Here is a 27,803-nt window from a genome sequence, read left to right as displayed (position 1 = left end):
TGTAATTACAAATTTTAATACAATCACACATACCACAGCCCCTCCAATGCAACAGCTGGGAAATGGCTGAACACAGCTTGTGTATCACATACAGGCATCAGATTGTTTAAATCATATGGCCCAGCACGGTATTACTACATTTGATCGATAATCAAGACTACTTTTGATCACAACCAAACATTCATAAACTGCTGCTACCAACAAATGTCTTGTCATGGACTTTCTCATATTTTGGTGATTACAAAAGATGATTTAGAAGCTAGCTGCACAGTAGATGTATACCAACTCAGAATAATTCAAGTTACAACATTCTGGAATTACTGAAAGCTGCATACCACAGTGGGTTAAACTCAAACAACACTTGAAACTTTGCAGATGAAAAGGATTCCGAACAAAGTTAGCAGAATTTTATCAAAATAACTTGTAGTTTCAAAACACAATCTCACATTGGATATTAACACAAACAGTATTCAGTATTTGCAGTATGCTGGACACCTCATATTTCTTGCAGAGGGTGCTAGCACACTAATGTGGTTACATATGGCATGTGTAGGCAACAAATATTGGCAAGGAGAAGAGGAAAAGTTGCCCATATTACATCACACAGTATGTCCTTCATTGTCACTGGGTCAAAATCCTGGAACTCCCTACCTAACAGCACTGTGGGAGAACCTTCACCACATGGACTGCAGCGGTTCAAGAAGGCAGCTCACCACCACCTTCTCAAGGGCAATTAGGGATGGGCAATAAATGCTGGCCTTGCCAGCGACGCACACATCCCGAGAATTAATAATTTAAAAAAATGTTCCTCCTATACCCAGCTAATATACATACATGGGGAACAAAACTTTTCCAGCTTGAAGATACAAAATGGGCACCCACAAAAACTGTAAACAATTTTTTTTTTCTTTTTAACATTTGTATTCTTTTAGAACCTATTCAATGTTTATTGGGTTTGCTTTGAAATAATCTTCCAGTGGGATGACGGCGACCCCTCCAAACCAGTTCTGGAGCCAGACCTGTTGAATATTCATTTTCATAAAGAACCAATTATGGTCTGGAGGCCACTTCTTCATTACTGGATGCCTGCTGGCACAAACAGTTAAATGGTTCATGAAATAAAATGTTCATTTCAGAGCATTCTCTATTCTGCATCTGGACTGTAAACACAATTGCACATTTATGCCTGGTTCCACTTATGATATTTACATTTGACCTGGCAATTTTGGCTGCTAAGGTTTCGTCAGATGTTGCAATTGTAAATGATGAGATGATCAATTAAATTGAGTGTGTGTTATAAATTGTGATAACATTTTTAATCTGTCAACAAAACACCTTGCAGCATGTAAAAATAAACAAAATGTAGAACAAACTATGATTCAAAATGTATGTTCTGTTTTTTGCCTTTTTTGGATCTCTTAGTTTACAACAATTATTTACATTTCTACAGTGCTCATTATGTACAAAGAGACGTCTCAGCTAGTGAGTGGATATCGAGCTGTGGGGTGGGGAAGCAAAGGGTCAGGAAGAGACAAAAGCACAGTCACAGAGGAGGATCTTATGGAGGTTTTCTAAAGACATAAAACCTCCTTAAAGAAGTGATCGTTGACATTTGCAGAAGGGAGCAGAGAATGAGAAGTAAACCAATGTGGATGACTGGAGGGCGTGCACAGGGAGAAGGTTTTCAAATATGAGCTTTGTGCCATTTTGAAATTAGTCATCCAGAATGCTGTCGCCAATTTCTTCACCCTAATTGAGGCCTGTATCCCTTTCACCCCTATCCTCAGCAAGTTCCACCAGCTTCCTGTATCCCCGGGAACTGACTAAGATTCTTATCCTCACCTCCCTAATGCTCTGATGCCATCTTGCCCCTGCCCTCTGAAACTCCCTCCCTTAACTTTTCCTCCTTACCATCTCCCTCCCTGCCTTCAAAAACCACCTGAGGATTCTCCTCTTCAACCTTGTTTTTGGCCCTCTTTATCCTGTGCCTTTCTCTCCCCCACCCCACCCCCCAACACCTTAGTGTCCACTCACTATCTACCATGCCGTAAAGTACTCTGAGCTATAATGGGGGCAAGTTTATCTCAATGCTGCCTTCTTTTTCAGCAAGTGGGATGAAAATTTAGAGAAACAAAACTTTACGGTGATTTTGCACCCAAGGTCCACCCACCCAAGGTGATTTTTGAGCAGAGCTCAATTTAGGCGTCCAGTGCTCCAGCTCAATGTAGGCAGGATCCTAATAAACATGTGCAAATGTGGGTCCTACACTGGTTTTAGGATTCGGATGCCATTTTGCTTACTACCCACGTTGCTATCGACATTCACAAACCACCCGCCACCCACAAATCTTGGGTGGACACCATTTTCAGCAATTTTTCAAGGCATCCTTAGCTGCTGTCAGGCGAAATGCTCAAAGTTTAAGTGGACCTTTTGCTTCTATTAAATAGTGGTTTTTGGCTACTTCTACCATTTACAAGTGCTTGTAGTGCCTTTGCAACTTTCTGAACTGTTGAGGTTTTAGGCAATGCACTTTTTCCATCATGGGGGACCTTCTGCGAATTCCAGAATTAAAAAATCTATCCCTGCATTAAAACCCAGACAACTCTCAATTAGTGTACAATTGTGAACAAGACTGAGTTGTCCATTTCTTCACTGGCAAAAATTCAACAAAATTAGAATGTGGAGAAGAATCCAAATTGATGTTTTTTTGTTGTTTTAAGACATTGACGCATGCCCATATACATATTTCTACGAGAATATAAAATTAACTCAACTGGAATAAAATATATAAGCAATTGCAGAGCACATCACAATTTCAGTCTTGCGTTATTGATGGAATTGGTACATAAAGTTACTGCAGCACTCTAAACAAAGAAAATGGTGTGACTTTAACTGTGTTCAGAGTCGTTGCACTCAGACATTCTACCTGCACAAGGTACTAATTAGAGTTATTATTTTACAGCTGAATCATTACAGTCTGTATGCTTAAAAAGACAAACCTTGAAAACATAGCTTGCTTTGCAAATTCAATTTCATCAGTGGGCACAGTCACCATTTGGCCTGTAAGAGTCAGCCTGGCGCACCTCGGATCTTCAGGGTCAATGAGATTTTGTCTGTACTCAAATAAAATAAAGAGTGAATATACAGCAAACTAAACACAGTTTGAAATAACCAGCTGATTAACTGAGATAAATCGCGTGCAATGGGACTATGTAATCTTGCTTCCTGAGATTCTCATTCAGGTTGCAATTTGGACCAGTAAACCTTGGACTTTTTGATTTCTTTCCCCCACCAATTCATCCATGGCCCAAATTCTATTGTTCTTAACGGCACAAATGGCATGGACGTCGAGGAGGTTGGGGCCGGGCATCAGGGGGTGGGGGGGGGGGGGTGGGGGGGGGTATTGGTATTAATCAGCTTTTCAGCAATTCTCTCGTCAGCATTTTCAGACTCAATCCACAAACTATACCCGCAATATACTCCTGATAATTCAGTCATTTTTTGCACTATAAAATTATTTAGCCAATAATTAGAATTAAGCAACATAAATAGCACAGCAAACTGGGTATTTGTCACTCTACGTTGAACTAGTTTTGATCTGTTCTGCCGGTACTTATCCTGCTCTGGATTCTGCTCCTTTTCTGCTGAATGATCTCTGCTTTGCTGCTTTCCACATGCTTCCTACGGCCACTGATTCCATTCGTCCTTCAGAAGTCCTCTGTTACTCTTCGCTGGAATGGCTTGGACAGACTCTTCAAGTTCCCACTGCTACTCCCAATCTTGTGTACTCGTCACCTCCCTACAGCTGTTCCTTGGACCAGCACCTCATCTGCACTGATCTTGTGGATTTACCTTTCACCCTAACTTCTTGCTCCTCTGCTGATATCCTGGATCTGCTGTTGGACCCTAGATCAACCTCTGCTCATGGCCGACTTTCCACTCCTCTTCAGCCCTTTGTTTCCACTGGACATCTTCCAGCAATGTTCCCACTGATACTCTGCCCATCGAACAGGTTCAGGATTCAATTTCTCGCCACAGCTGCCTCGATACTCCAAGTTGACTCCACCCTGTCAATGAGTCAATTTCATCTCACAGCTGGACCTCAGATTTTAACTTTGGCATCTCTCATTTCATTTCCAAAATCATAGAATTATACAGCACAGAAGGAGGCCATTTGGCCCATCATGCCTGTGCCGGCTTTTTGAAAGAGTTATCTAACGGGAGGAGAAGGCAACGTGAACGTCCCCATTCTCAATGATGGCAGAGTCCAGCACGTGAGTGCAAAAGACAAGGCTGAAGCGTTTGCAACCATCTTCAGCCAGAAGTGCCAAGTGGATGATCTATCTTGGCCTCCTCCTGATATCCCCATCATCACAGAAGCCAGTCTTCAGCCAATTCGATTCACTCCACGTTATATTATGAAATGGCTGAGTACACTGGATACAGCAAAGGCTACGGGCCCTGACAACATTCCGGCTGTAGTGCTGACGACTTGTGTTTCAGAACTAGCCGCGCCCTCGAGCCAAGCTGTTCCAGTACAGCTACAACACTGGCATCTACCCAACAATGTGGAAAATTGCCCAGGTATGTCCTGTCCACAAAAAGCAGGATAAATCCAATCCGGCCAATTACCGCCCAATCAGTCTACTCTCAATCATCAGCAAAGTGATGGAAGGTGTCGTTGACAGTGCTATCAAGCAGCACTTACTCACCAATAACCTGCTTACCGATGCTCAGTTTGGGTTCCGCCAGGACCACTTGGCTCCAGACCTCATTACAGCCTTGGTCCAAACATGGACAAAAGAGCTGAATTCCAGAGGTGAGGCGAGAGTGACTGCCCTTGACATCAAAGCAGCATTTGACAGAGTGTTGCACAAGGAGCCCTAGTAAAATTGAAGTCAATGGGAATCAGGGGGAAAACTCTCCAGTGGCTGGAGTCATACCTAGCACAAAGGAAGATGGTAGTGGTTGCTGGAGGCCAATCATCTTAGCCCCAGGACACTGCTGCAGGAGTTCCTCAGGGCAATGTCCTAGGCCCTGCTTCATCAATGACCTTCCCTCCATCATAAGGTCAGAAATGGGGATGTTCGCTGATGATTGCACAGTGTTCAGTTCCATTTACAACCCCTCAGATAATGAAGCAGTCCGTGCCCACATGCAGCAAGACCTGGACAACATCCAGGCTTGGGCTGATAAGTGGCAAGCAACATTCGCGCCAGACAAGTGCCAGGCAATGTCCATCTCCAACAAGAGAGAGTCTAACCACTTCCCTTTGACATTCAACCGCATTACCATCGCCGAATCCCCCACCATCAACATCCTGGGGATCACCATTGACCAGAAACTTAACTGGACCAGCTACATAAATACCGTGGCTACAAGAGCAGATCAGAGGCTGGGTATTCTGCAGCGAGTGACTCACCTCCTGACTCCCCAAAGTCTTTCCACCATCTACAAAGCACAAGTCAGGAATGTAATGGAATACTCACCACTTGCCTGGATGAGTGCAGCTCCAACAACACTCAAGAAGCTCGACTCCATCCTGGACAAAGCAGCCCACTTGATTGGCACCCCATCCACCACCCTAAACATTCACTCCCTTCACCACTGGCGCACCGTGGCTGCAGTGTGTACCATCTATAGGATGCACTGCAGCAACTCGCCAAGGCTTCTTCGACAGCACCTCCCAAACTCGCGACCTCTACCACCTAGAAGGTAAAGGGCAGCAGGCACATGGGAACAACACCACCTGCATGTTCCTCTCCAAATCACACACCATCCCGACTTTGAAATATATCGCCGTTCCTTCATCGTCGCTGGGTCAAAATCCTGGAACTCCCTTCCTAACAGCACTGTGGGAGAACCTTCACCACATGGACTGAAGTGGTTCAAGACGGCGACACACCACCATCTTCTCAAGGGCAATTAGGGATGGGCAATAAATGCTGGCCTTGCCAGCGACGCCCCCATCCCATGAAATCACCGAGCGACACCTCATCCTCGGTGATTTCAATCTCCACCTCAACGTGCCTTGCCCTATCTCCTTTGATTTCACTGTCCTCCCTAAACCAACCCTTCCATATAAACTCTCCTACCCATATTCACTCTCAACTCTCATGGTCTTGATCGATACAAGAGTATCTCTGACCATTTGCTTGTAACTCTCACCACTGCATCCCCCACCCCCTTCCAACCCACTTCCTTCTGTGTCTGCCCCTGGAAAAAGCTCGCCCCCAAGTTACTTACAACTGGACTTTCAAACTCCCAACTGTGTTTGGCCTTCCATTCGCCACGATATATCTGCAACTGTCTATCTGCTCAACCACCCCCTCACCTCCACCTTTGATGCCCTTGTCCCCTGCAAAACCTGTACTCTCTCCCATCCTGGTCATTTCCCCTGTTTTGGCTCCCATCTTCGCTCCCTGAAGTCCAATCGGCGCAGACATGAGCACTTATGTTGCACAACTAGTTTAGCTATCCATCACCAAATCAGGCTGGATAGCATCAAGTGCGATCAGGCCTTACTCTCCTCAGCCAAACCATCCACTATTTTACTTCTGCTAAATCACTTCTCAGCTTCTACATGTACACCAATGACACTGAGAAGTGATTTAGCAGAAGTAAACTGGAAACAGCTACTTGAAAATAAATCAGTGTCAGAGCAGTGGGAGACATTCAAGGAAGTGATTCAAGGGGTTCAGGGTAAACATGTTCCCACAAAGAAAAAGGGAGGGGCTGCCAAATCTAGAGCCCCCTGGATGTCAAGAAGCATTCAGGGTAACTTAAGGCAGAAAAAGAAAAGATAGACACCGGGAACTCAATACTACGAAAGCTTAAAGTGCAGGGTGAAGTTAAAAAGGAAATTGGGAAAGCAAAGAGAGGGCATGAAAAAATATTGGCAGGTAATATCAAAGAAAACCCAAAGATGTTTTATAAATACATTAAGAGCAAGAGGATAACTAAGGAAAGAGTAGGGCCTATTAGAGACCTAAAAGGTAAACTATGTGTGGAGGCGGAAGATGTGGGTATGGTTCTTAATGAATACTTTGCATCTGTCTTCACAAAGGAGAGGGATGATGCAGGGATTGAAGTTGAGGAGGAGTGTGAAATATTGGATGGGATAAACATAGTGAGAGAGGAAGTATTAAAGGGATTAGCATCTTTGAAAGTAGATAAATCACTAGGGCCGGATGAAATGTATCCCAGGCTGTTAAAAGAAGCAAGGGAGGAAATAGCGGAGGCTTTAACAATCATTTTCCAAACTTCACTGGATACAGGCGTAGTGCCGGAGGATTGGAGGACTACTAACATTGTTTAAAAAGGGAGCAAAGGATAGACCGAGTAATTCTGAGGGACAGGATAAACTGTCACTTAGAAAGGCACGAACTAATCAAGGATAGTCAGCATGGATTTGTTAAGGGGAGGTCATGTCTGACTAACCTGATTGAATTTTTCGAGGAGGTGACAAGGAGGATCGATGAGGGTTGCGCAATTGATGTAGTCTACATGGATTTTAGCAAGGCTTTTGACAAGGTCCCACATGGCAGATTGGTCAAAAAAATAAAGGCCCACGGGTTCCAAGAGAATGTGGCAAATTGGATCCAAAATTGGCTCAGTGGCAGGAAGCAAAGGGTAATGGTCGACGAGTGTTTTTGCGACTGGAAGGCTGTTTCCAGTGTGGTGCCGCAGGGCTCGGTACTAGGTCCTTTGCTTTTTGTGGTATACATTTACAATTTGGACTTAAACTAGGGGGCATGATTAAGAAATTTGCGGATGACACAAAGATAGGCTGTGTAGTTGAGGAGGAAAGCTGTAGACTGCAGGAAGATATCAATGGACTGGTCAGATGGGCAGAAAAGTGGCAAATGGAATTCAATACGGAGAAGTGTGAGGTAATGCATTTGGGGAAAGCAAACAAGGCAAGGGAATACGCAATAAATGGGAGGATACTGAGAGGTGTAGAGGAAGTGAGGGACCTTGGAGTGCATGCCCACAGATCACTGAAGGTAGCAGGACAGGTAAATAAGGTGGTTAAGAAGGCATATGGAATGCTTTCCTTTATTAGCCGAGGCCTAGAATATAAAAGCAGGGATGTTATGCTGGAACTGTATGAAACACTAGTTAGGCCACAGCTTGAGTACTGCACATAGTTCTGGTTACCACATTACAGGAAGGATGTAATTGCACTAGAGAGGGTGCAGAGGAGATTTATGAGGACGTTGCTAGGACTGGAGAATTTTAGCTATGATGACAGATTGGATAGACTGGGGTTGTTTTCCTTGGAAAAGAGGAGGTTGTGGGGTGATTTGATTGAGGTGTGCAAAATTATGAGGGGCCAGATAGAGTGGATAGGAAGGACCTATTTCCCTTAGCGGAGGAGTCAATAACCAGGCTGCATAAGTTTAAAGTGATTGGTAGAAGGATTAGAGCAGAAATGAGGAAAATCTTTTTCACCCAGAGGGTGGTGGAGGTCTGGAACTCACTGCCTGAGAGGGTGGTAGAGGCAGAAATCCTCAACTCATTTAAAAAATACCTGGATGTGCACCTGAAGAGCCGTGACCTGCAGGGCTACAAACCAAATGCGGGAAAGTGGGATTAGGCTGGGTGGTTTGTTTCTCAGCCAGTGCAGACACGATGGGCCGAATGGCCTCCTTCTGTGCCGTAAATTTTCTATGATTCTATGACATCCAGCTTTACCTCTCCACCACCTCTCTGTTCTGTCAAATTCTTTAACCAACATCCAGTCTTGGATGAGTCTTAACATCCTCCAGCTAAACATCAAAGCCATCACCCTTGGCCCCCAACAGAAAGCTCCCTCATCAATGAATCCCTGAGGACAGATAGCCCTGAGGAGGAGTTCATAGAGTGTATTAGGGACTGTTTCTTAGACCAATACGTCAGGGAACCAACCAGGGAACAGGCCATTTTGGATCTGGTAAAGGGTAACGAAACAGGATTAATTAATGATCTCAAAGTAAAGGATCCCTTGGGAAGCAGTGATCATAACATGATAGAATTTCACATCCAGTTTGAGAGCGAGGATCTTGGGTCTGAAACTACTGTATTAAACTTAAATAAGGGCAATTATATAGGAATGAGGGCGGAATTGGCTAAAGTGGACTGGGTAAACAGATTAGATGGTATGATGGTGGATAAGCAGTGGCAAACATTTAAAATGATATTTTATGACTCGCAACAAAAATATATCCCTGTGAGGAGGAAAGGGTAAACCAACCATGGCTAACTAAGGAAGTAAAGGATGGTATTAGGTTAAAAGAAAAAGCATACAACATGGCAAAGATTACTGGTAAGCCCAAAGATTGGGAAAACTTTAAAAATCAGCAAAGGATGACTAAAAGAATACTAAAGAGGGAGAAAATAAATTATGAGAGTAAACTAGCAAGAAATATAAAAACTGACAGTAAAAGCTTCTACAAGTATATAAAAAGGAAGAGGGTATCTAAAGTAAACATTGGACCCTTGGAGGATGAGACTGGGGAAATAATAATGGAAAACAAGGAAATGGCAGAGGAATTGAACCGATATTTTGTATCTGTCTTCACAGTAGAAGACACTAATAACATACCAATAATAGTAGAAAATCAAGGGACAAAGGGGAGGGAGGAACTAAAAACAATCACTATCACTAGAAAAAAAGTACTAGGTAAACTAATGGGTCTAAAGGCTAACAAGTCCCCTGGACCTGATGGCTTGCATCCGAGGGTCTTAAAGGAAGTGGCTACAAAGATAGTGGATGCATTGGTTGTAATCTTCCAGAATTCACTAGATTCTGGAAAGGTCCCAGCGGATTGGAAAACCACAAATGTAATACCCCTATTCAAGAAGGGAGTGAGACAGAAAGCAGGTAACTATAAACCAGTTAGCCTAACATCTGTCATTGGAAAATGCTAGAATCCATTATTAAGGAAATAGTAGCAGGACATTTGGAGACTCATAATACAATCAAGGAGAGTAAACATGGTTTTATGAAGGGGAAATCGTGTCTGACAAATTTATTAGAGTTCTTTGAGGAAGTAACGGGCAGGGTGGATAAAGGGGAACCAATGGATGCAGTATATTTGGATTTCCAAAAGGCATTCAATAAGGTGCCACATAAAAGATTATTGCACAAGATAAGAGCTCATGCTGTTGGGGGTAATATACTGGCATAGATAGAGGATTGGCTAACTAACAGAAAAGAAAGAGTTGGGATAAAATGGTCATTTTCAAAATGGCAATCTGTAACTAGTGGGGTGCCGCAGGGATCAGTGCTGAGGCCTCAACTATTTACAATATACATCAATGACTTGGATGAAGGACCAGAGTGTCTTGTGGCCAAATTTGCTGATGATACAAAGATGGGTGGAAAAGCAAGTTGCGATGAGGACACAAAGTGTCTGCAAAGGGATATTGGCAGGTTAAGCAAATGGGCAAAAATTTGGCAGATGGAATATATGGGAAAATGTGAAGTCATCCACTTTGGGAGGAAAAATAAAAAAGCAAAATATTATTTGAATGGAGAAATACTACAAAATGCTGCGGTACAGAGGGATCTGGGTGTCCTCGTACATGAAACACAAAAAGTCAACATACAGGTGCAGCGGGTAATCCGGAAGGCAAATGGAATATTGGCCTTTATTTCTAGGGGGATGGAGTATAAAAGCAGGGAAGTCATGTTACAACTGTCCAGGGTGCTGATGAGACCACACCTGGAGTACTGCGTACAGTTCTGGTGCCCTTATTTAAGGAAGGACATACTTGCATTGGAGGCAGTTCAGAGAAGGTTCACTAGGTTGATTCCGGGTATGGAAGGGTTGTCTTATGAGGAAAGACTGAACAGGTTGGGTCTATACTCATTGGAGTTTAGAAGAATGAGAGGAGACCTTATTGAAACATACAAGATTCTGAGGGGACTCGAAAGGGTAGATTCTGAGAGGATGTTATCCTTCATGGGGGAATCTAAAACTAGGGGGCATAGTCTCAGAATAAGGGGTCGCCCGTTTAAGACGGAAATGAGGGGGAATTTCTTCTCCCAGAGGGTCGTGAATCTTTGGAATTCTTTACCCCAAAAATCTGTGGAGGCTGAGTCATTGAATACATTCAAGGCTGAGTTAGACAAATTTTTGATCAGCAAGGGAGTCAAAGGATATGGGGAAAAGGCAGGAAAGTGGAGTTGAGGTAAAAATCAGATCAGCCATGATCTCATTGAATGACCTACTCCTGCTCCTATCTCTGATGGTCTTATGTAATCCAAACCCCTCCCCAGCCACTGCCTCAGATGGTTTGCAACCTTGGTGCCTTGTTTGTCCCTGAATTGTATTCCAACCCCACATCCTCTCCATGACATAAACCACATAATTCCATCTCCACAACGTCGTCTGCCTCCACACATACCTCAGGACAACTGCCACTGAACCCTTCATACATGCCATTGTCACCTCCACATTCGATTACTCTAATGCTCTCCTTGATGGTCTCCCATCCTCCACAAACTTCACCAAACCCCTGCTGCTTGTATCCTTTCCTGCATCAAATCCCACTTGCACAATCACCGCCATCCTCACTGATCTACTTTGTCTTGCAGTCCAACATCTTCAATTTAAAAGTCTTGTCCTTGTGTTTAAATCCTTCCATTGCAATGCCCCATCCTATCTCTGTAACCTCCTCCTGCCCAACAATCCCTTCCCTCCTGAACTCGCCTTTCCTTTGACTCCGGCCTCTTGTGCATTCCCCATCCTTCTGCCTTGCAGCAGCTGTGCCTTCAGCTGACTAGGTCCCACTCTCCGGGATCTCCTCTTCACCTCTTCCTCCTCCTTTAAGACCCTCCTTAAAATCCATGTTTCTGACCAACCTTTTCGTCGGCCTCCTAATCTCTCTTTTGGCTCTGCGTCTATTTTCTTGATGTCTGTGAAGTGTCTTGGGACGTTTTCCTATGTTAAAGGCACTATATAAATGCAAGTTTTTATTGCTGATGTACTGTATCCTTTAACTGTAATGTGCAGGTTTATGTAACGTTTCCTATGTGTTGTTTTGATGGGATGAGTATGTATAACCGGGTATCTGCCAGAAAAGTATATGACACTATTCTCTTCACCATGGAAGATTCCAGTTAAATAAAATTGATGGCAATCAGATTTTCCTGAACTTTCTGTTCCCCACTCTGCAATTTGAAGAGTGACAGCAGCAGTCACAGGATGAAGTTCAGCAATGCTGAGCTGCTGCATTTGCAAAGACTTCATCAGCTTAATGCCAGTTCTGAGCTGGATTTAAAGGCCCCCCAAAAGGGGCCAATTTTGGACTTCCGCCCGAAACAGACGCAAAGTTGGTGGAGCAGATGCATCACCCGCCCATGGACGGCGTCAGGAGGCCCGAAACATTTTCGTGTTCGGATCACATTTGAATGCTGCCAGCAAACGGTCATGCTGAGCTGGCCAGCAGGGTGGGCTGGGAGAGGGAGCCAGGGATGGCAGTGGGCCAGAGTATTTTTGTGGAACCAGAAAGAGCACTTCTGTTCCTCCTGGCCCTACAAAAATTCTCCCTCCCCCCAAAATTTCTGGGTCTTTAAGGACCACTGGTTAGGCCGCTCACTGCCTGGTACAAATGGGTGAATGTGTGTATCCCAATTTTACCTGAAAATTGCAAATGGGGTCCTACAATTGGCGTAGGACCCAGGCTTGCATATTTGAGCAGCCTCCTGGCCAAAACAGGCAGGCAGTCTGCTTGTCCATTTACAAGCCCGCCTGAAAATTGCATCGGGCTGGCTGTGGGCATCAATGGGGCGAGCAAGGTGCCCCCCCCTCCTCCAATTTTCAACTGCTGGCTGCCTGTTTTTTAGGCAAGAAACAGTCAACCAGCAGTTGAATATCACCCAGAACAGGTCTGCAGGACTCTTAAATATTTGGTAATTGTGAGCTGTCCATAGTTAATATAGAAACATTGAAAATAGGAGCAAGAGTAGGCCATGCGGCCCTTCGGGCCTGCTCTGCCATTCAAAATGATCATGGCTGATCGTTTAACTCAGTTCCCTGTTCCTGCTTTTTCCCCATATCCCTTGAACCCTTTAGCATTAAGAAATATATCTATCTCCTTCTTGAATACATCTAATGACTTGGCCTCCACTGCCTTCTGTGGGAGAGAATTCCACAGGTTCACCATCCTCTGAGTGAAGAAATTTCTCCTCATCTCAGTTCTAAATGGCATACCCCGTATCCTGAGACTGTGACCCCTGGTTCTGGACTCCCCAGCCATCGGGAACACCCTCCCTGCATCTAGTCTGTCTAGTCCTGTTAGAATTTTATATGTTTCGATGAGATCACCTCTCATTCTTCTAAACTCTAGTGAATATAGGCCTAGTCGACCCAATCCCTCCTCATACGTCAGCCCTGCCATCCCAGGAATCAGTCTGGTAAACCTTTGTTGCACTCCCTCCATGGCAAGGACATCCTTCCTCAAATAAGGAGACCAAAACTGCACACAATACTCCAATGAGCTTCACTGTAGTTTTTCTCCCAACAAGTTCACCAACCTGTTTGACATTGGAAACAGGTGTTGGAAACCTTTGCCCTCTAACCCCAACAGACAGACATATCAACACCTATATCACTGTAGTTTAGGGTGTTGTTCTATAGTGTGAAAAAATTCTGATATGAGAAATTTCACCTCCATCAGGTTGTCTCTTAAACCCATTTATATTATTTGTTTGAATGGCTTCCTTTGGTAACTCAATCCATTTGTCTATTGCCAATTATATGAAATAATTCTGCCCAAATTCCCTAGTTATGTCTGAAATCATTTTAGAATTGTGTTCCTTAGTCTTTGATCCCTTTGTCTGTGAACAATTTGTCTGTTATCAACTTTTATCAATCCTCTTCAGAATTTTGAAAACTTTTTGTTACTTCAAATATTCTTTCCTAATGAAAACAAGCCCAGTGTCCTCCACTTTTCCACACAACTGGAACTCCTGAAATCTGGTATCACATTTGTTGCATCTTCTCCAGGGCAATAATATCCTTCCTGTGTTAGAGTGATCAGTACAGCACGCAATATTCCGGATGAGGTCCAACTAGAAAAACATGGAAGTTACTACATGGAAACAGGCCATTCAGCCCCAGCAGTCCACGTCTGTTTACCCTCTGCACAAGTAGTGCTTTATAAAGAAACAGTTGTCCATTTTAACTTGTATTCCATCCATCTGTTAATATAGTGCTTACTTTGACTTTTTCACTGCAGCCGTAAAGTAGGCTGATGGTTTCAATGATTTTTCTACAATAATCACCAAGTCCTTTCCTGACAGGTCTGTTCTATGAATGTTCAGTTCAGCATATTCTCTCTATCATGGTTTCTTATTTACATACAAATTGTTTCTCCAAATTGAGCCGGATTTGCCATCTACTGGCCAATTTCCTAAAATATACAAAATCTTCTGAACGTAGTTATATTATTCCTTGTGATTTGCTCTGCCTCTAACTCTTATAGAACTCTTTCTTAGGGTTTGGTCAAGGCTGTCATTTATTGCCCATCCCTAGTTGCCCTGAGAATGTCGATACAACTGAGGGCAGTTAAGAGTCAACCACATTGGTTTAGGACTGGAGTCACATGTAGATCAGACCGGGTAAGGGCATCAAGGTTTCTTTCCATAAAGGTTTTTAAAAAATGTAACAACTTCGATCCATTGCATTTCACTTGTCCACTATGGTAGTAATGTCTTCAAAAAGTTCAAGGATGTTAGTTGACTGTGACCTCTCTTCCCTGAATAGATATGACTCTCCAAATTCACTTAATTTGGGATCGCTAAAAAGACGGGGGAAGTTTATCCCATTAGTTTCGGCTGGAGATTAATCCGTTCTAGAGGGATAAGAGCAGAGTTTAGTCACAATCAATCCCCCACACTGCCACTCTTTCACAACTACAACCTTAAAATGAGACTTTGTTCGGAAAGGCGAAATCTGTTGCAAATGGTTTACTCTGAAATGTAATCAATTACAATTGAGGATCATATCATCAATGCTCATAATTTGTTTTGATTTCTTTTATTGCTACAGTGCAATACAATGCAACTTCATAAACCTCAGAAGGAGAAAAACAGATCAGTATGGGAACACAGAATTAGCTTGGGGTCAGTGTGTGACCTTGCAGAGTGGCAAGAAAATATTGAGATGAACATACCTGCAGTAATCTGTCTCAGCCTCTGACAACGTCAAAGAAGCACTGGGGTTGTTCATCAGATCTGCAACTGTGCTATCCATTGGAGTGACATAGAAGAACGGAATACCAGTACTGTTGTCCAGGAGACCATCACTGATTGAAAAAATGTTTCCGAATGGCATGCCTTTGATCTAGAAACAAGTTTACAGCCATGTTAAATGCATAGAAAAGATTCATGTTTAAATGAAAACTGCTGTAACCATTTTTTGGGAAAGCCTACGGGGGAATTTTAACCCCCCAGGACAGGCCGGGGGAGGGGGGGGTTAAAATTTGTAAAAATGGAAAACCCGACCCCAACCCACCTGTTTTAACAGAGGCAGGTTGGGGGGCAGGAGATTAACCTGCTCTCCAGAGGCGGGTCTCTAATTTAAATATTTTAATGAGGCTACGTGCCTCAGATTTTAGCTGTGTTTTAAATTTAATGGCTGCAGGCCAGGTTTCCCAGGGCTCGGGAAACCCAGCAGCTGAAGGGAGGCAAGAACGGCCGGATCCGACAGGTAAGTGCCTTTCCAGCACTGCTTGTGGGCCAGGAGGAGCAGGAGTGCTTCCCCCCAGCCCCCCAAGCAAACCTGTTTCCCTCCCAGTGATCAGACCCCAAACCCCCGTTCCTCCCTTTAATCGGAGCCACCATGGCTGAAAGTATGGCGGAGTCTGGTACCAGCTTGAGTGGTGTCATCTCGCATGGCATCATCATCATTCTGCAATGCACCTTGGATAGTTGGCCAACTCCAGCGACTTGTCAGCCGGGCCCTCACAACGGGAGTCCATGTTTGCATATTTTCCAGCTGTGGAGGAAGCTCAAACAGCTGCCATGCAGACTCTGGGCTCAAACCTCTGCTCCACTTTGGAGAGGCAGATGTCGACTGTGGGCAGATTGGTGGAGCAAGTGGATAGAGGCTTTCAAGGAGTCACTCATCTTCCGCACTCTGCTCTCCCACAGGTCAGTGGAAGTGATGAGCCCCACAGACCCAATGGCACAGAAGGAGTAACTTATATTGATCTTTCTCAGGATGTCAGCACATATGCACCTTCGCCACTCCCTCAACCAATACCCAGAATGGTGCCAGAAAGCCAGCTGGGCCAGACTACCCCGCCAAAAGCCAAATTGCAGCAATCTGCAGCCAGGACCTCTCAGGTTCGAGCACCTAGGAGTCGCCAGCCTCTCAAGGGTCTCCACACGCTTAACATCAGTCTTCCACCCGCTCTGCTGAAGCCACTGGGGGGGCACCTGGTCGGGGTAGCAGAGTGAGGAAACCTTCTGTTAAGAAATGCACCATGGGCTGAGTACTTGGATGTCAAGAGATTTTAGTTCAATCTTCTATTTGTAAATAAATTCATCACCTTTTTCACCTTTGGAAGTTTAGTGCATGGTCTCTTTTCATTGTCAGAATGTCAGTGATACAGGCCCCGATATTTACGGAGAGGTGGGAAGGGAGCGTGGGAAACTGTTTGCGGGGAGGGAAGCTCAGAAATCCTGCCAAGTTTAACGGCAGGTCCTCGTTATCATTTTTTTTTACTCCATTTACCGCCTGGCAGCTGGCCAGATTGAGAGGCTGGCTGGCTGCGCGGTGGGAAAGCCAGCGGTAGAAGGTTCCAGCCGGGGAACGTTGGAGATGGGCCCCAGCAACCGGGAAACATTGTGGGTTGGTGGGGGGGGGGGTCGATCTGGCACTCGGGAGGGAGGGGGACCAGGAGAGGTTGCAGGTTTGGCGGGGGCGGTTGTCCGATCATGGCAGAAGATTTGCTTGAGGGGCCGGGAAAGCACTCCCGGCCCACAAGCAGTGCTATAAAAAGCACTTACCTGCTGGATCCGTCTGCTCCCATTTCCCTTTAACTGCCGGGTTTCCAGAACCCTGGGAAACGCGGACGGCCAGCATTAGATTTAAATCGCTGCCAACGAATGGAGCCTCATTTACATATTATAATCACGGACCCGCCTCTCCAGAGTGGGTTACTTGGATGCCCCAAAACCCGCTGGTGTTAAAATAGAAGCAGACTTATTTGTGGTGAGTAGGGGTCGGATTTTGCAAATTTGCCAATTTAAACCCCCCCGACCCTCTCCCGTCCGTCATGGGGCTCTCTTCCCCCCCCCCGTCGTGGCGGGGGAGGGGTTAAAATTCCCTCCAAAGTGGTTGGCTGAATGGTTTGACTGCTTTAATGCAGTATGAAAGGTGTGGTGAAGGGGCAACAAGGATTGTTAATTTTAAAGGCTTCTTGTTACATTTCAGGTGAGTGTATTGAATAGGTCAATGAAAGTGCTGAGAGATGAACTGCTCTCTGACTGCCAGGCATTGTCTGCCCTCCTTCTTCTGGTCCTCTCTCACTTGCACCCAATTCCTCTTGGTCGGATGATGCCTCCTGCTGTGCTGTACCATTTCCAACTCTAATCCTTGCTGTATAGCCATGTTGTGCAGAATGCAGCACACCACTACGATATGACCCACTTTGTCTGGGGCATATATTGCAGGGAGTCCCCAGACCAATCAAGTCACCGGAATCTTAGTTCAAGATGCCAATGGTGTGTTCAATTATGTTCTTGGTGATCCTGTGACCATTATTCTAAATAATGGATGTTTTCGATAGGACATCAGACGAGGAACACAATCACCATCCACGTCAGCAAGGTAGTGCTGTGGTGGAATCTGCAGGTGCACACTACAGATCTGGAGAACAGCAGAGAGAAGAACAGAGTGAAGATCAGCAGAGAGGAGAGCAACAGAGGGGCCGTGGTTGCAGGAGGCACTACCCACGTGAGTGGGTCTACAGACAGAGGCTCAGCTTTCTTAGCCTACCTGAACAGCGATGCTTCCGCAGGCTCAGATTGACACAGCAGGTGGTCTCAGACATCTGCTGCCTCCTTCAAGAAGAGCTGCTTCCGGCTGGACCTGGTGGCTGCGTATTGCCCGTTGCTGTCAAAGTCACCACTGCTCTCAATTTCTTTACCTCTGGCTCTTTCCAGTACACCACTGGATACAGCTCGAGGGTCTCTCAGTCAGCAACGCATAAATGTATAAAGCAGGTAATGGATGGGTTGTTAATCAGGGCATCGACTTATGTCAACTTTTCCTGTGACAACAATAGCCAGAATGAGTGGGCAGTTGGTTTCGCCTCTCTGGCTGGCTTCCCACAGGTACAGGGTGCCATCGACTGCACACACATAGCGATCCGAGGACCACTACATGAACCAGGAGTTTTTATCAACTGCAAGGGATTTCACTCCATCAATGCCCAGTTGGTGTGCAACCACAAGAGGTTCATGCAGGTGTGCGCCAGATTCCCTGGGAGCTGTCATGATGCTTTTATACTGCGGCAGTCCAACATTCCAAACTTCTTCCTACAGGAGACAGACTTAAGGGCTGTCTCATAGGAGACAAGGGTTGGCCCCTTCAAATTTGGTTCATGACACCCGTGAGGAATCCCACCAATGAGGCGCAAGAGCGCTACAACCAGAGCTACATGATCACCAAGTGTGTCAATGTTGAAGATGCACTTCAGGTGCCTAGATAGATCTGGAGGCACCCTTCAGTACTCACCAGCGAGGCTCCTCCATCCTCTCTGCTATTGTGGAGAGTGTGCGTGGCACGTCTGCCAGTACCTGGCAAAGTTGTTGCTGTCCCTCAAACATTCTCCTTCTCAACGATGGTCCCTGGGGTTCAGCATCTGTGTCCGGCTGAGCAGAGCTTGGATACGAGTGCACCTCCCCGACGTGGACTCTCCACAGCTGCCCCTACCACCAGTGTCTGCTCGTGCACACTTGTGACCGGGACACAAAGCTCCTGCTGCTGACCTCATCAGCCACCTCCAACCACAACTTCTTGGTGTGAAAGCAGCAGGTTTCTTCCTCCCATTACTGAGGGAAATTATCTCCCTCCTGCTCCTGACTGCACCCAGCAGTAAGACAAGGGAAGCATAATTGAATCTGATGATCTGGCTTTGCTCCTCCTGAATCCATATTCACTGACTCTCACCGTTTCCTTACAAAACTTCCTAGCTCCTCCAAATTACATTTTTGCATTGGCCCTTTAAATGGTTGATTTGAGATCGTATCATTACGATCATGCGCATTACACCCGCTGTTGCAGCTTGGAGACGCGGAACCCGGAAGGAAAAAGTTAATTAGTCAATCAAGTTAAAATCGGACATTCCGATCCGCTAAATATTCTTTTGGGTTCGCGCATGCAATTCCCTCCCCCGGCTCGCAACCTGCCTTTGCGTTAATATCGAGGCCCATGTCTCAGTAAAGCAATCAGTAGAAGCCAAGGGAAAAAAAATACAATCAATAAATAAATTGGAGAACAAATCAATACAGTAGCCAGTTTCATGGGTTAGTTTCAATAAAAATCTGAGCCAAGGCATAGGTATTCATCTGCACCTTCTAGCAGCTAATTACACAGCAACATTGATATTAGGCCCTAGAATTGGTCATCTGGTTATTCTTCAGGTTGGGAAATGGTGCACAACATTTGGGTAGTGGTAAAAAAGGTGGGAGAACGTGAAAACCTGAATACAAGGAGAATTAAAGAAAAAAATTGGCTTTCTGAGATTAACTTGAAGACTGAGGTTGGGTTGGGAAAATGCATGTCAGCAAAGTGGATTGGGGACAGGATCAGGCTCGGGAATGGTGCTCCCAGAGTGGCGAAGCCTGCTGATGCTGTCTAGCCTCACACATGAACTGTTGAACCACAATTCATTGCCTCAGGAGAGATGAGAAGGGGTGAAAATTGAGAGAAAAATATTATGCCTCGGCTCATTTTCAGTAGTACCATGGCACAATGCCATTCTGCTCAAGAGCATAGTAATACCAGACCTTAAAGTGCTGGTGTTGCATTTCAGACAATTGGCTAGACCTAACCAATGTTAATAAAGCATTACAGAGTACTCAGGTCATAATCATAATTTTTGAATTAACTCTACATTTCAGCTATGGACAGATTGGGAGTGGAGGGGTGTGAAAATCCCCTTTCCTGTGCCTATTACTAGAGCCTTGGGTGGTCAGCTTAAATTGTGAGGCACAGATGCGACAGGTGGACAAAACATATGGTCAGGTCTGTCTAGATTCAAGCTGCATAAAAAGAGCATTGTTGAGTAAGTGAGATAAACCTGAATCACAATCCACATATCAACAATTACAAAATATGCAGAAAGGATTAAAATTTTCATCTCCTAATTATAACAAAAATGACGCATTTGTGTCTAAGATTTAGCATGTTATTGGCATCTTCAATAATGTCACAATTAAAATTCAGCTTCATTATCACTTGGTTTAAGCAGGCGTACAAGGGTGGGGCCGAGCCATTCAATTATCAGCCTCCACCCAATCATCAGTAAAATGTCATAAAGCAACGCCTACTCACCAATAATCTGCTCATCAGTGATTAGTTCAGGTTCTACCAGAACAAGTCAATTCCAGACCTCATTACAGCCTTGGTCCAGGCATGGATGCAAGAGTTGAATGCCAGAAGAGAGCTGAGAGTAGCAGCATTCAACCAAGTATGGCACTTGTTCTAGCAAAACCGAGGTCAGTGGGGGCTAAATGGAAAACCGTCCAGCGGCTGGAGTCATACCTGACACAAAGGAACATAATTGTAGCTGTGGTTATCAGAGGCTAATCATCGCAGCCCCTGGACATCGCTGCAGGAGATCCTCAGGGAAGCATTCTCAGCCCAACCATCTTCTATGCTTCATCAATAACCTTCCCTCTGTCATAAGATTAGCTGTTTACTCAGTGATTCCAGAGTATTCAGCCCCATTCACAACTCCTCCAATAATGAAGCAGCCTATGACAGCCTTCAGCAGGACTTGGATAACGTCAAGGCTTTGGCAGGGAATATTCGCACCACAAGTGCCAGCTAATGACCATCTCGAACAAGAGAAAGCCTAGCCATCTCCACCTGACCTTTAACAGCACCATCATCGCCAAGTTCTCCACCATCAACACCTTGGGGGTCACCATTGGCCAGAAGCTTAACTAAAGTAACCATATCAACACCATGACTATAAGAACAGGGCAGAGGCTGGGTACTTTGTGATGAGTGGCTCACCACCTTTCTCCATGTCCCTGGGTCCCTGGTGACAGCCTGCTGCCGCCCGACCTCCTGCTCCCATCCGCCTGCCATCGCGTCATTCTCACCCGTTTCGGGCAGGAGCCCGATGAGAAATATGGTGACGAAGCCTGAGGGTTAGAATGGTCTGGGCTGGCTGTGTGAGCTTCTTGCTCACCCCATGCCACAACTGTCCTGAGTTCAAATCTGGGCATTAAGAACTACTCCAAAATATATGGAGTATATTGGTGTGCAAGTTCACAGATCCCTGAAGGCGGCGGAACAGGTAGATAAGGTGGTAAAGAAGGCATATGGGATACTTGCCTTTATTAGCCGAGGCATAGAATATAAGAGCAAGGAGGTTATGATGGAGCTGTATAAAACACTGGTTAGGCCACAGCTGAAGTACTGTGTGCAGTTCTGGTCGCCACACTACAGGAAGGATGTGATCGCTTTGGAGAGGGTGCAGAGGAGATTCACCAGGATGTTACCAGGGCTGGAGCGCTTCAGCTATGAAGAGAGACTGGGAAGATTGGGTTTGTTTTCCTTGGAGCAGAGGAGGCTGAGGGGGGACATGATTGAGGTGTACAAAATTATGAGGGGCACAGATAGGATGGATACGAAGGAGCTTTTTCCCTTCGTTGAGGGTTCTATAACAAGGGGGCATAGATTCAAGGTAAAAGGCGGGAGGTTTAGAGGGGATTTGAGAAAGAACTTTTTCACCCAGAGGGTGGTTGGAGTCTGGAACTCACTGCCTGAAAGGGTTGTGGAGGCAGGAACCCTCACAACATTCAAGAAGCATTTGGATGAGCACTTGAAATGCCATAGCATACAAGGCTACGGACCAAATGCTGGAATATGGGATTAGAGTAGACAGGGCTGATGGCCGGCGCGGACACGATGGGCCGAAGGGCCTCTATCCGTGCTGTATAACTCTATGACTCTATATGTTTTGTTACTGCCACTATTCACTTGTTCTTTTATTGTTTAATAAATTTGCCTGGTAGTTAAAAGCAAAATCAAAGTCTAGTGTAGTGTTAGTCTGCCACCTTTCAAAGACAACAAGGATCATATGCGATCACAGGATAAAACCAGTCGCTGAAGTGTGTATATCATAGAAATACCCTTGTAAGATAAATAGATAATTTCCACTGAAATTGGGGTCCTCAATAGGAATACGAGAATTGGATTTGCAATTAAGAATTAACGTGAATGAGATATGATAATAATCAGCGAACAAAAATGTACTGTGTATTGATAGTGCCAGCCTTTGAAAACAGACAAAGATTTCAAAAGACTTCTTAAATTTGAAGCATGACCTCCTCTTTACCTGCAGAATTTATTATTGGTATGTCACATTAGTATATTTTCTCCAAGCTGTTTTTGGTCTGCAAAAGCATTTCCTTATTTGCATTTACTGGGAGTCAACTCTATTTTCTTACAGATTGAACCTGTTACAGGCGATATTCAGCAACTCTAAGTTAGTCACCACACAGTTCTGCTTAACAGTGGCCTTTTAAGCCACTTCATTTTATGTTATTGTGATAACTAGTTATGCATCATACTTGCTGTGCAATAGGATGTAATTTGGTGTTTAACTGCTGAATGCCACCATTATCTGTGTGGGCGACTAATGGTAGTGTTCCTTCCTGCATGTGGACCAACTGTTCAAACTTGTAATAGCCATAGTACTGTAAAATATATTTAATAACTTACCTGCAACACATAAAACAAATTAGAAAAAGTAAACAAAAAAGATAGCCCTATCAGTTAATCCATTAAGTTTGAGGCCAATAATCAATTGTGTAATGCAAGTGGGCAATAATCTATATTCTACAATAATCAATTACCTTCTGCTGCCAAACATTGAAAACTATGGAATATACAAGACAAGCTATTAATAACACCTGGTTTTCATCTGCACATTAGTCTGTTGGATGTGAAACTGGAGCTGGAAGGTAATAATTTGCATAACTAATTACGATGCTTCACAAAGCAGCACTTAACAGCGAAATATTTAAAAAAAGGATTGTTACTCTCTGCACAGGGTCCAGATTGTTGTCTGTAAGTAGACATTGTCTCAGCACTGCATCCCACTGTTACCTGAATCATGTTCCACAGCAATAAGTCGCCCAAGGTTATAATAAAATAAATAGCAACCAGAGTTGAAAAAACACTGAAGCAAGAATTCAAATATAACTGGACTTACCAATGCTCTTATCCCTGAGTAATATGTAACTTGAAATGTAAGCAATGCTCACAAAAACTCCTGTGAAAATTATTGGTGCAGAAATCACTCAAAATACCATAAGAAAGCACAGATAGGTATCACTGTAAACCAAAGGATCATGATTTTTCTTTTTCTGTAAAATATATTTCTACAATTTTGATGCTTACTTGCTATTTTAAATATGCATTTTTCCTCACTGCATGACTATGGATTAATATCTGGTGCATAATGCAGCTGGAATCTGCACATATTAGATCTGTGTGCCCCCATTTTTATTAATTATCCATTATCGAGCAGCACTGTGGTCCCAACAGATTGCATCACAAAGTGATGGAACATAAGTTTGCACCTGTGATACTCCATGTTGTGAGCTCAAATTTTCAACTGTGCTCTTCACTTTCCCCATAAAGAGGAAAAAAACACATGAAAGGGCTGATCATCCTCGACTGCACTTCTGCTCCTCCATGTGGCTAGACATAAAGCATAATTGGAGACTTGGTAGTTTTTTGTTTTATTCAGTAGGTTGGAGAAGATATACAACATGGAGAGGCTCAATGCAAAGAAAAATCAGAAAATAACATTCAGAACATTTTGTTAAAAATTAATATTTTATTTATAAGTCACCAAAAATATAAACTTTTTGAAAACCTAGAACCAGCATAAGTAACTACAGTAAAAGTTCTGATAGAGTCTTAGTCCAAAACTTTACTTTGTTTTTTCTTTCCAATGATGACTGATCTTCTGTGTACTTCCACTATTTTGTTTTCATTAAACATCAAAGGATGTCTAACTGCAATTAGTTATATTTTAACAATCTACATCATGGTTTGTTTGTGGAAGTTACAACCCAAGTGGACAGTGGTAAATCCTACCATATTGTGTATTTAGACTTCCAAAAAACACTTTGATAAAGTTCCACCCAAAAGGCTACTGGTTAAGTTCAAAGCTGTGGAGATTCATGGTCTATCCCATAAATAGACTGGTTGAACGGTAGGGAACAATCAGTGCTCATTAGAGGAGTTATGTTGGGTGAGGGGGGGGGGCGGGGATTGAGTACTGAGTGATGTGTCCCAGGGCTAGGTGCTGGGACAGCAACTGTTTCTAATTTACATAAATGACCTGGATTCAGAAATTTAATTTGCACAATACCAAACTTAGGAGGGCCAGTGGAATCGGAAGAGGCAGCGCATAAATTAAAGAATGAGTGGATTAAGATACGTAACTGGACAAAACAATGGCAAATGAAATTTAACGCAGACAAATGTAAAGTGCTACACATAGGAACAAAAAATAAACAACACGCATACTCCATGAATGGTGTTGAAATAGGTAAGGATGAAGTGAAAGAGATCTAGGAGTTCTAGCAGACTCAATGTTCAACATGTCCAACCAATGCAATCAACAAAGCCAACAGCATGTTACAAAGCCAAAACAATAGAATACACGTCAGTATACAATAATGATCAGACTGTACAGTGCTCTAGGCAGAGGAACATGGGGCAGCAGCTCTCTGTAGGAACTCATGGGTGGACTTAATTCTGAATCCATCGCCTTCATCTCTTTCTTCTTCATCATCCTCCTCATCAACATAGTCTCAAGATAAGAGGTCGGCCATTTAGAGGGTTGTGAATCTTTGGAATTCTCTACCCCAGAGGGCAGTGGATGCTCAGAAGTTGAGTACATTCAAGATTGAGATCGCTAGATTTTTGGACACTAAGGGAATCAAGGGATATGGGGATAGGGCGGGAAAGTGGAGTTGACGTAGAAGATCAGCCATGATCGAGCAGGTTCGAGGGGCCGGCATGGCCTACTCCTGCTCCTATTTCTTATGTTCTTATATTCACAAGGAGATAGAAGTATCGCTGTTCTTCCTTCTCCTCCTCATCATCATTTTCCTCCTTATGTGTGTCACCTTCCCCCCCCACCCCACTTTGCTGTGGTGGATCTCCAGTAAAGGAGGATACAGGCTAAAAATGGAATTACCCCCTTGGGATTAAGGGAACAGAGAAGGGGTGGAAGCTTGTGTCTGTGTAATGCTTCACAAGGATGACAATATAGGTGCTCAGTCACCAACCTGGCACCGGCAATATGCCCCCAACCTTATCATCTCCAACAGAAAAAGCAGAAGGCCCCTCCATGACCGTCTCCTCGTGGGGTGTGAGTTATTTAAGCTTGGGAGTGCCGCCCCCGGTACCCTGCTTGTCACGGGCATTGTGCGCTAATATCTCCTGCAACAACATTGAGTAAATTGAAGGGTAGCAGCTGAGGAATGTGTGCCAAGTGGCATGGGAGCTTTGATGCAAGAAATGTGGTGGTATCAGCCTTTTAAAGTGGAGGAACGAATTTTAGGATTGTGCATGCAAGTATTTGCTGTTAGGGGAGGTGGGTAGCCATACAGTTAGACCATGAGTTAGTGCCTCCCCGCCTTAACCAGAGTGCATTGTGAAGAGTGAGTTGTACAGTTGTTACTTTTAGAGGGTAAAGAGTGTGCTGGCACCCAGAGTGCTCAAGAAAAAATGGGAGTGGTAGTGTGTTACACTGCGTGCCTGGATAGGTCACTGAACTTTTTGCAGCACTCTTCTGCAGCCGGGAAGTGAGAGAGTTGGCATCAGTGGCACTGGCTCTTCTGTCTAGGTGGTACGAGTGACATTTCTGCAGGTTTGCTGCCACAGGTACCCATCTGTCTGTGTCTCCTGATCGGAATTTCTTCAGGGAGTGTTTTTAGGTCAGACTCTGTGAAATTGCGGCATCTTCTTCTCTGCCCACTTGCCATGGCCTGGTCCATTATTTGGCTGTCTGCTGTTCCTGTGTTAGGCATTCTTGGAAAGTGGCACAAAAAGATTCATGAGCTATGCAGTCAAGCTAGCTGACAGTCAAATGAGTGAGACAAACACTGTCCTTTACTTACCTGCTGAACCACACACTGCTCTTGCAATCTTCAGCCAGAACTTTTTAATTTCTATACACCCAGTAGATTACACCCGTTTTAAACAGGGTTTATGCAAATCATTACTCCAATACAAATGAGCTGACCGAGGAAATTCTTGCATAAATACCCTCCAGATCGTCAGCCAGTGCAATCCTTTTCCATTGGCGTAAAAGCGGTGCAATTCGTTGCGTTGAAACCCCCCTCCCCCCGCCTCCACTGTCAAGGGTTTCCGCCCTTTTTCTCCCTATATGTTGCGCCCATGATACAGCCCCTATATCTGCTTCTGGTTGATGAGATGGATCATATCACAGAATACTTAGCTTAAAAACTTGGTAAAAGTGACCATTTAAAAAAAATATATATATTTCCTTCAAGACGTGGTGTATAATTCTGCTGGGAACCTTACACTGTTGGAAACCAGCACCTGGTGTTGGTGCAGTGCAATGAGTACAGTCCTCAATCAAACTACTCAAAATAGGGGGAAACATTCCTTATAAGTTATTACAGTCATTTCGACACAGCGTGTTCACAGCTACACCATGGTCTTACTATTTCGCTATGAAACCTATTCATGCCTCAATAATAAAAGGTGCAAAGCCCGGGATGCTGCCTGCGGTACCTTGTCCAGGGTGGAGAGTGTGGCCAGGAAGCCCCAGCCGGTGGAGCGGACGATGCAGCGGGCGATCCGCGCCTTCTCCTGGTAACGCGGCTCAGGGGGGATCTGCTCGGAGCCCTTGGCATTCAGCCCTTCTCTGCGGTAAGAAAACATCCTGGAGGGGAAGCTGAGAACCTCTTTAGGACTCGGCAGCTCGGCCACGGCCCGACCGTCTTCATCCTCCTCCTGGTAGACGGCGGCGGGGTACGACGCTTTCCAGATGCTGCTGCCCTCGAAGAGCCGGTTGGGCAGCACATCCACCTCCTCCTCCTCCTCCTCCTCCAAGTTGGACACCGTCTCCTCCTGGTTGGTGACTGCCCAGGACACGGAGTTGACGATCACATAGCCGCTGCTGCAGTGCACCACCCAACCCAGCAAGGCAAATGAAAGCAGGGACAACACGGCCATAGCGCCTCCAACAAGGAGATCTCGCCCACCAGCCCTTCTGAATGCAAATAGTCTGTCAATGAAACAGCTACAAAAAAAAAACAATTTACGCTGTGATTCAAAGCAGCACCATCTGCTGGCGAGGGCAAAGCCCACTCTGGCTTGTTCCAATTCGCAGCGCCTCATGTTCAAAAATCGACCGGTTAGCAAGAATTATAATTAAATAGGGAATTGCCATGGAAATGTACCCGGTTCCTCGTGTTGCTGTTGTGCCAATCGTGATAAAACTATTTATTTTGCATCAAGATTACTCACCGTGTCGCAAAAATGACATTATACTGCTGCAAAGAAAATGGG

General features: G+C 44.6%; 1 protein-coding gene across 2 annotated transcripts; it reads right to left on the bottom strand.

Moving 5' to 3' along the window:
- creg2 (cellular repressor of E1A-stimulated genes 2) lies at positions 1 to 27,554 on the bottom strand. Of its 2 annotated transcripts, none has more exons than XM_067986219.1 (4): positions 27,024 to 27,554; positions 15,166 to 15,335; positions 3,000 to 3,113; positions 1 to 1,089 (listed from the first exon to the last, which is right to left on the bottom strand). In XM_067986219.1, the coding sequence occupies exons 1-4, from the start codon at positions 27,465 to 27,467 to the stop codon at positions 936 to 938; spliced, it is 882 nt and encodes a 293-aa protein (XP_067842320.1). In that variant the 5' UTR covers positions 27,468 to 27,554; the 3' UTR covers positions 1 to 935. The 2 variants fall into 2 exon arrangements, with proteins under 2 accessions (XP_067842320.1, XP_067842321.1); XM_067986220.1 differs by having other exon boundaries at positions 1 to 1,086; positions 27,024 to 27,552.
- Between the last annotated feature and the right edge of the window lie 249 nt (positions 27,555 to 27,803).

The sequence above is a fragment of the Heptranchias perlo genome, chromosome 6 (assembly GCF_035084215.1).
Source record: "Heptranchias perlo isolate sHepPer1 chromosome 6, sHepPer1.hap1, whole genome shotgun sequence".
NCBI classification, from domain to species: Eukaryota; Metazoa; Chordata; class Chondrichthyes; order Hexanchiformes; family Hexanchidae; genus Heptranchias; species Heptranchias perlo.
The sequence above is the reverse complement of the archived record's forward strand: the minus strand, read 5'-3'. Positions and strand labels throughout refer to the sequence as shown.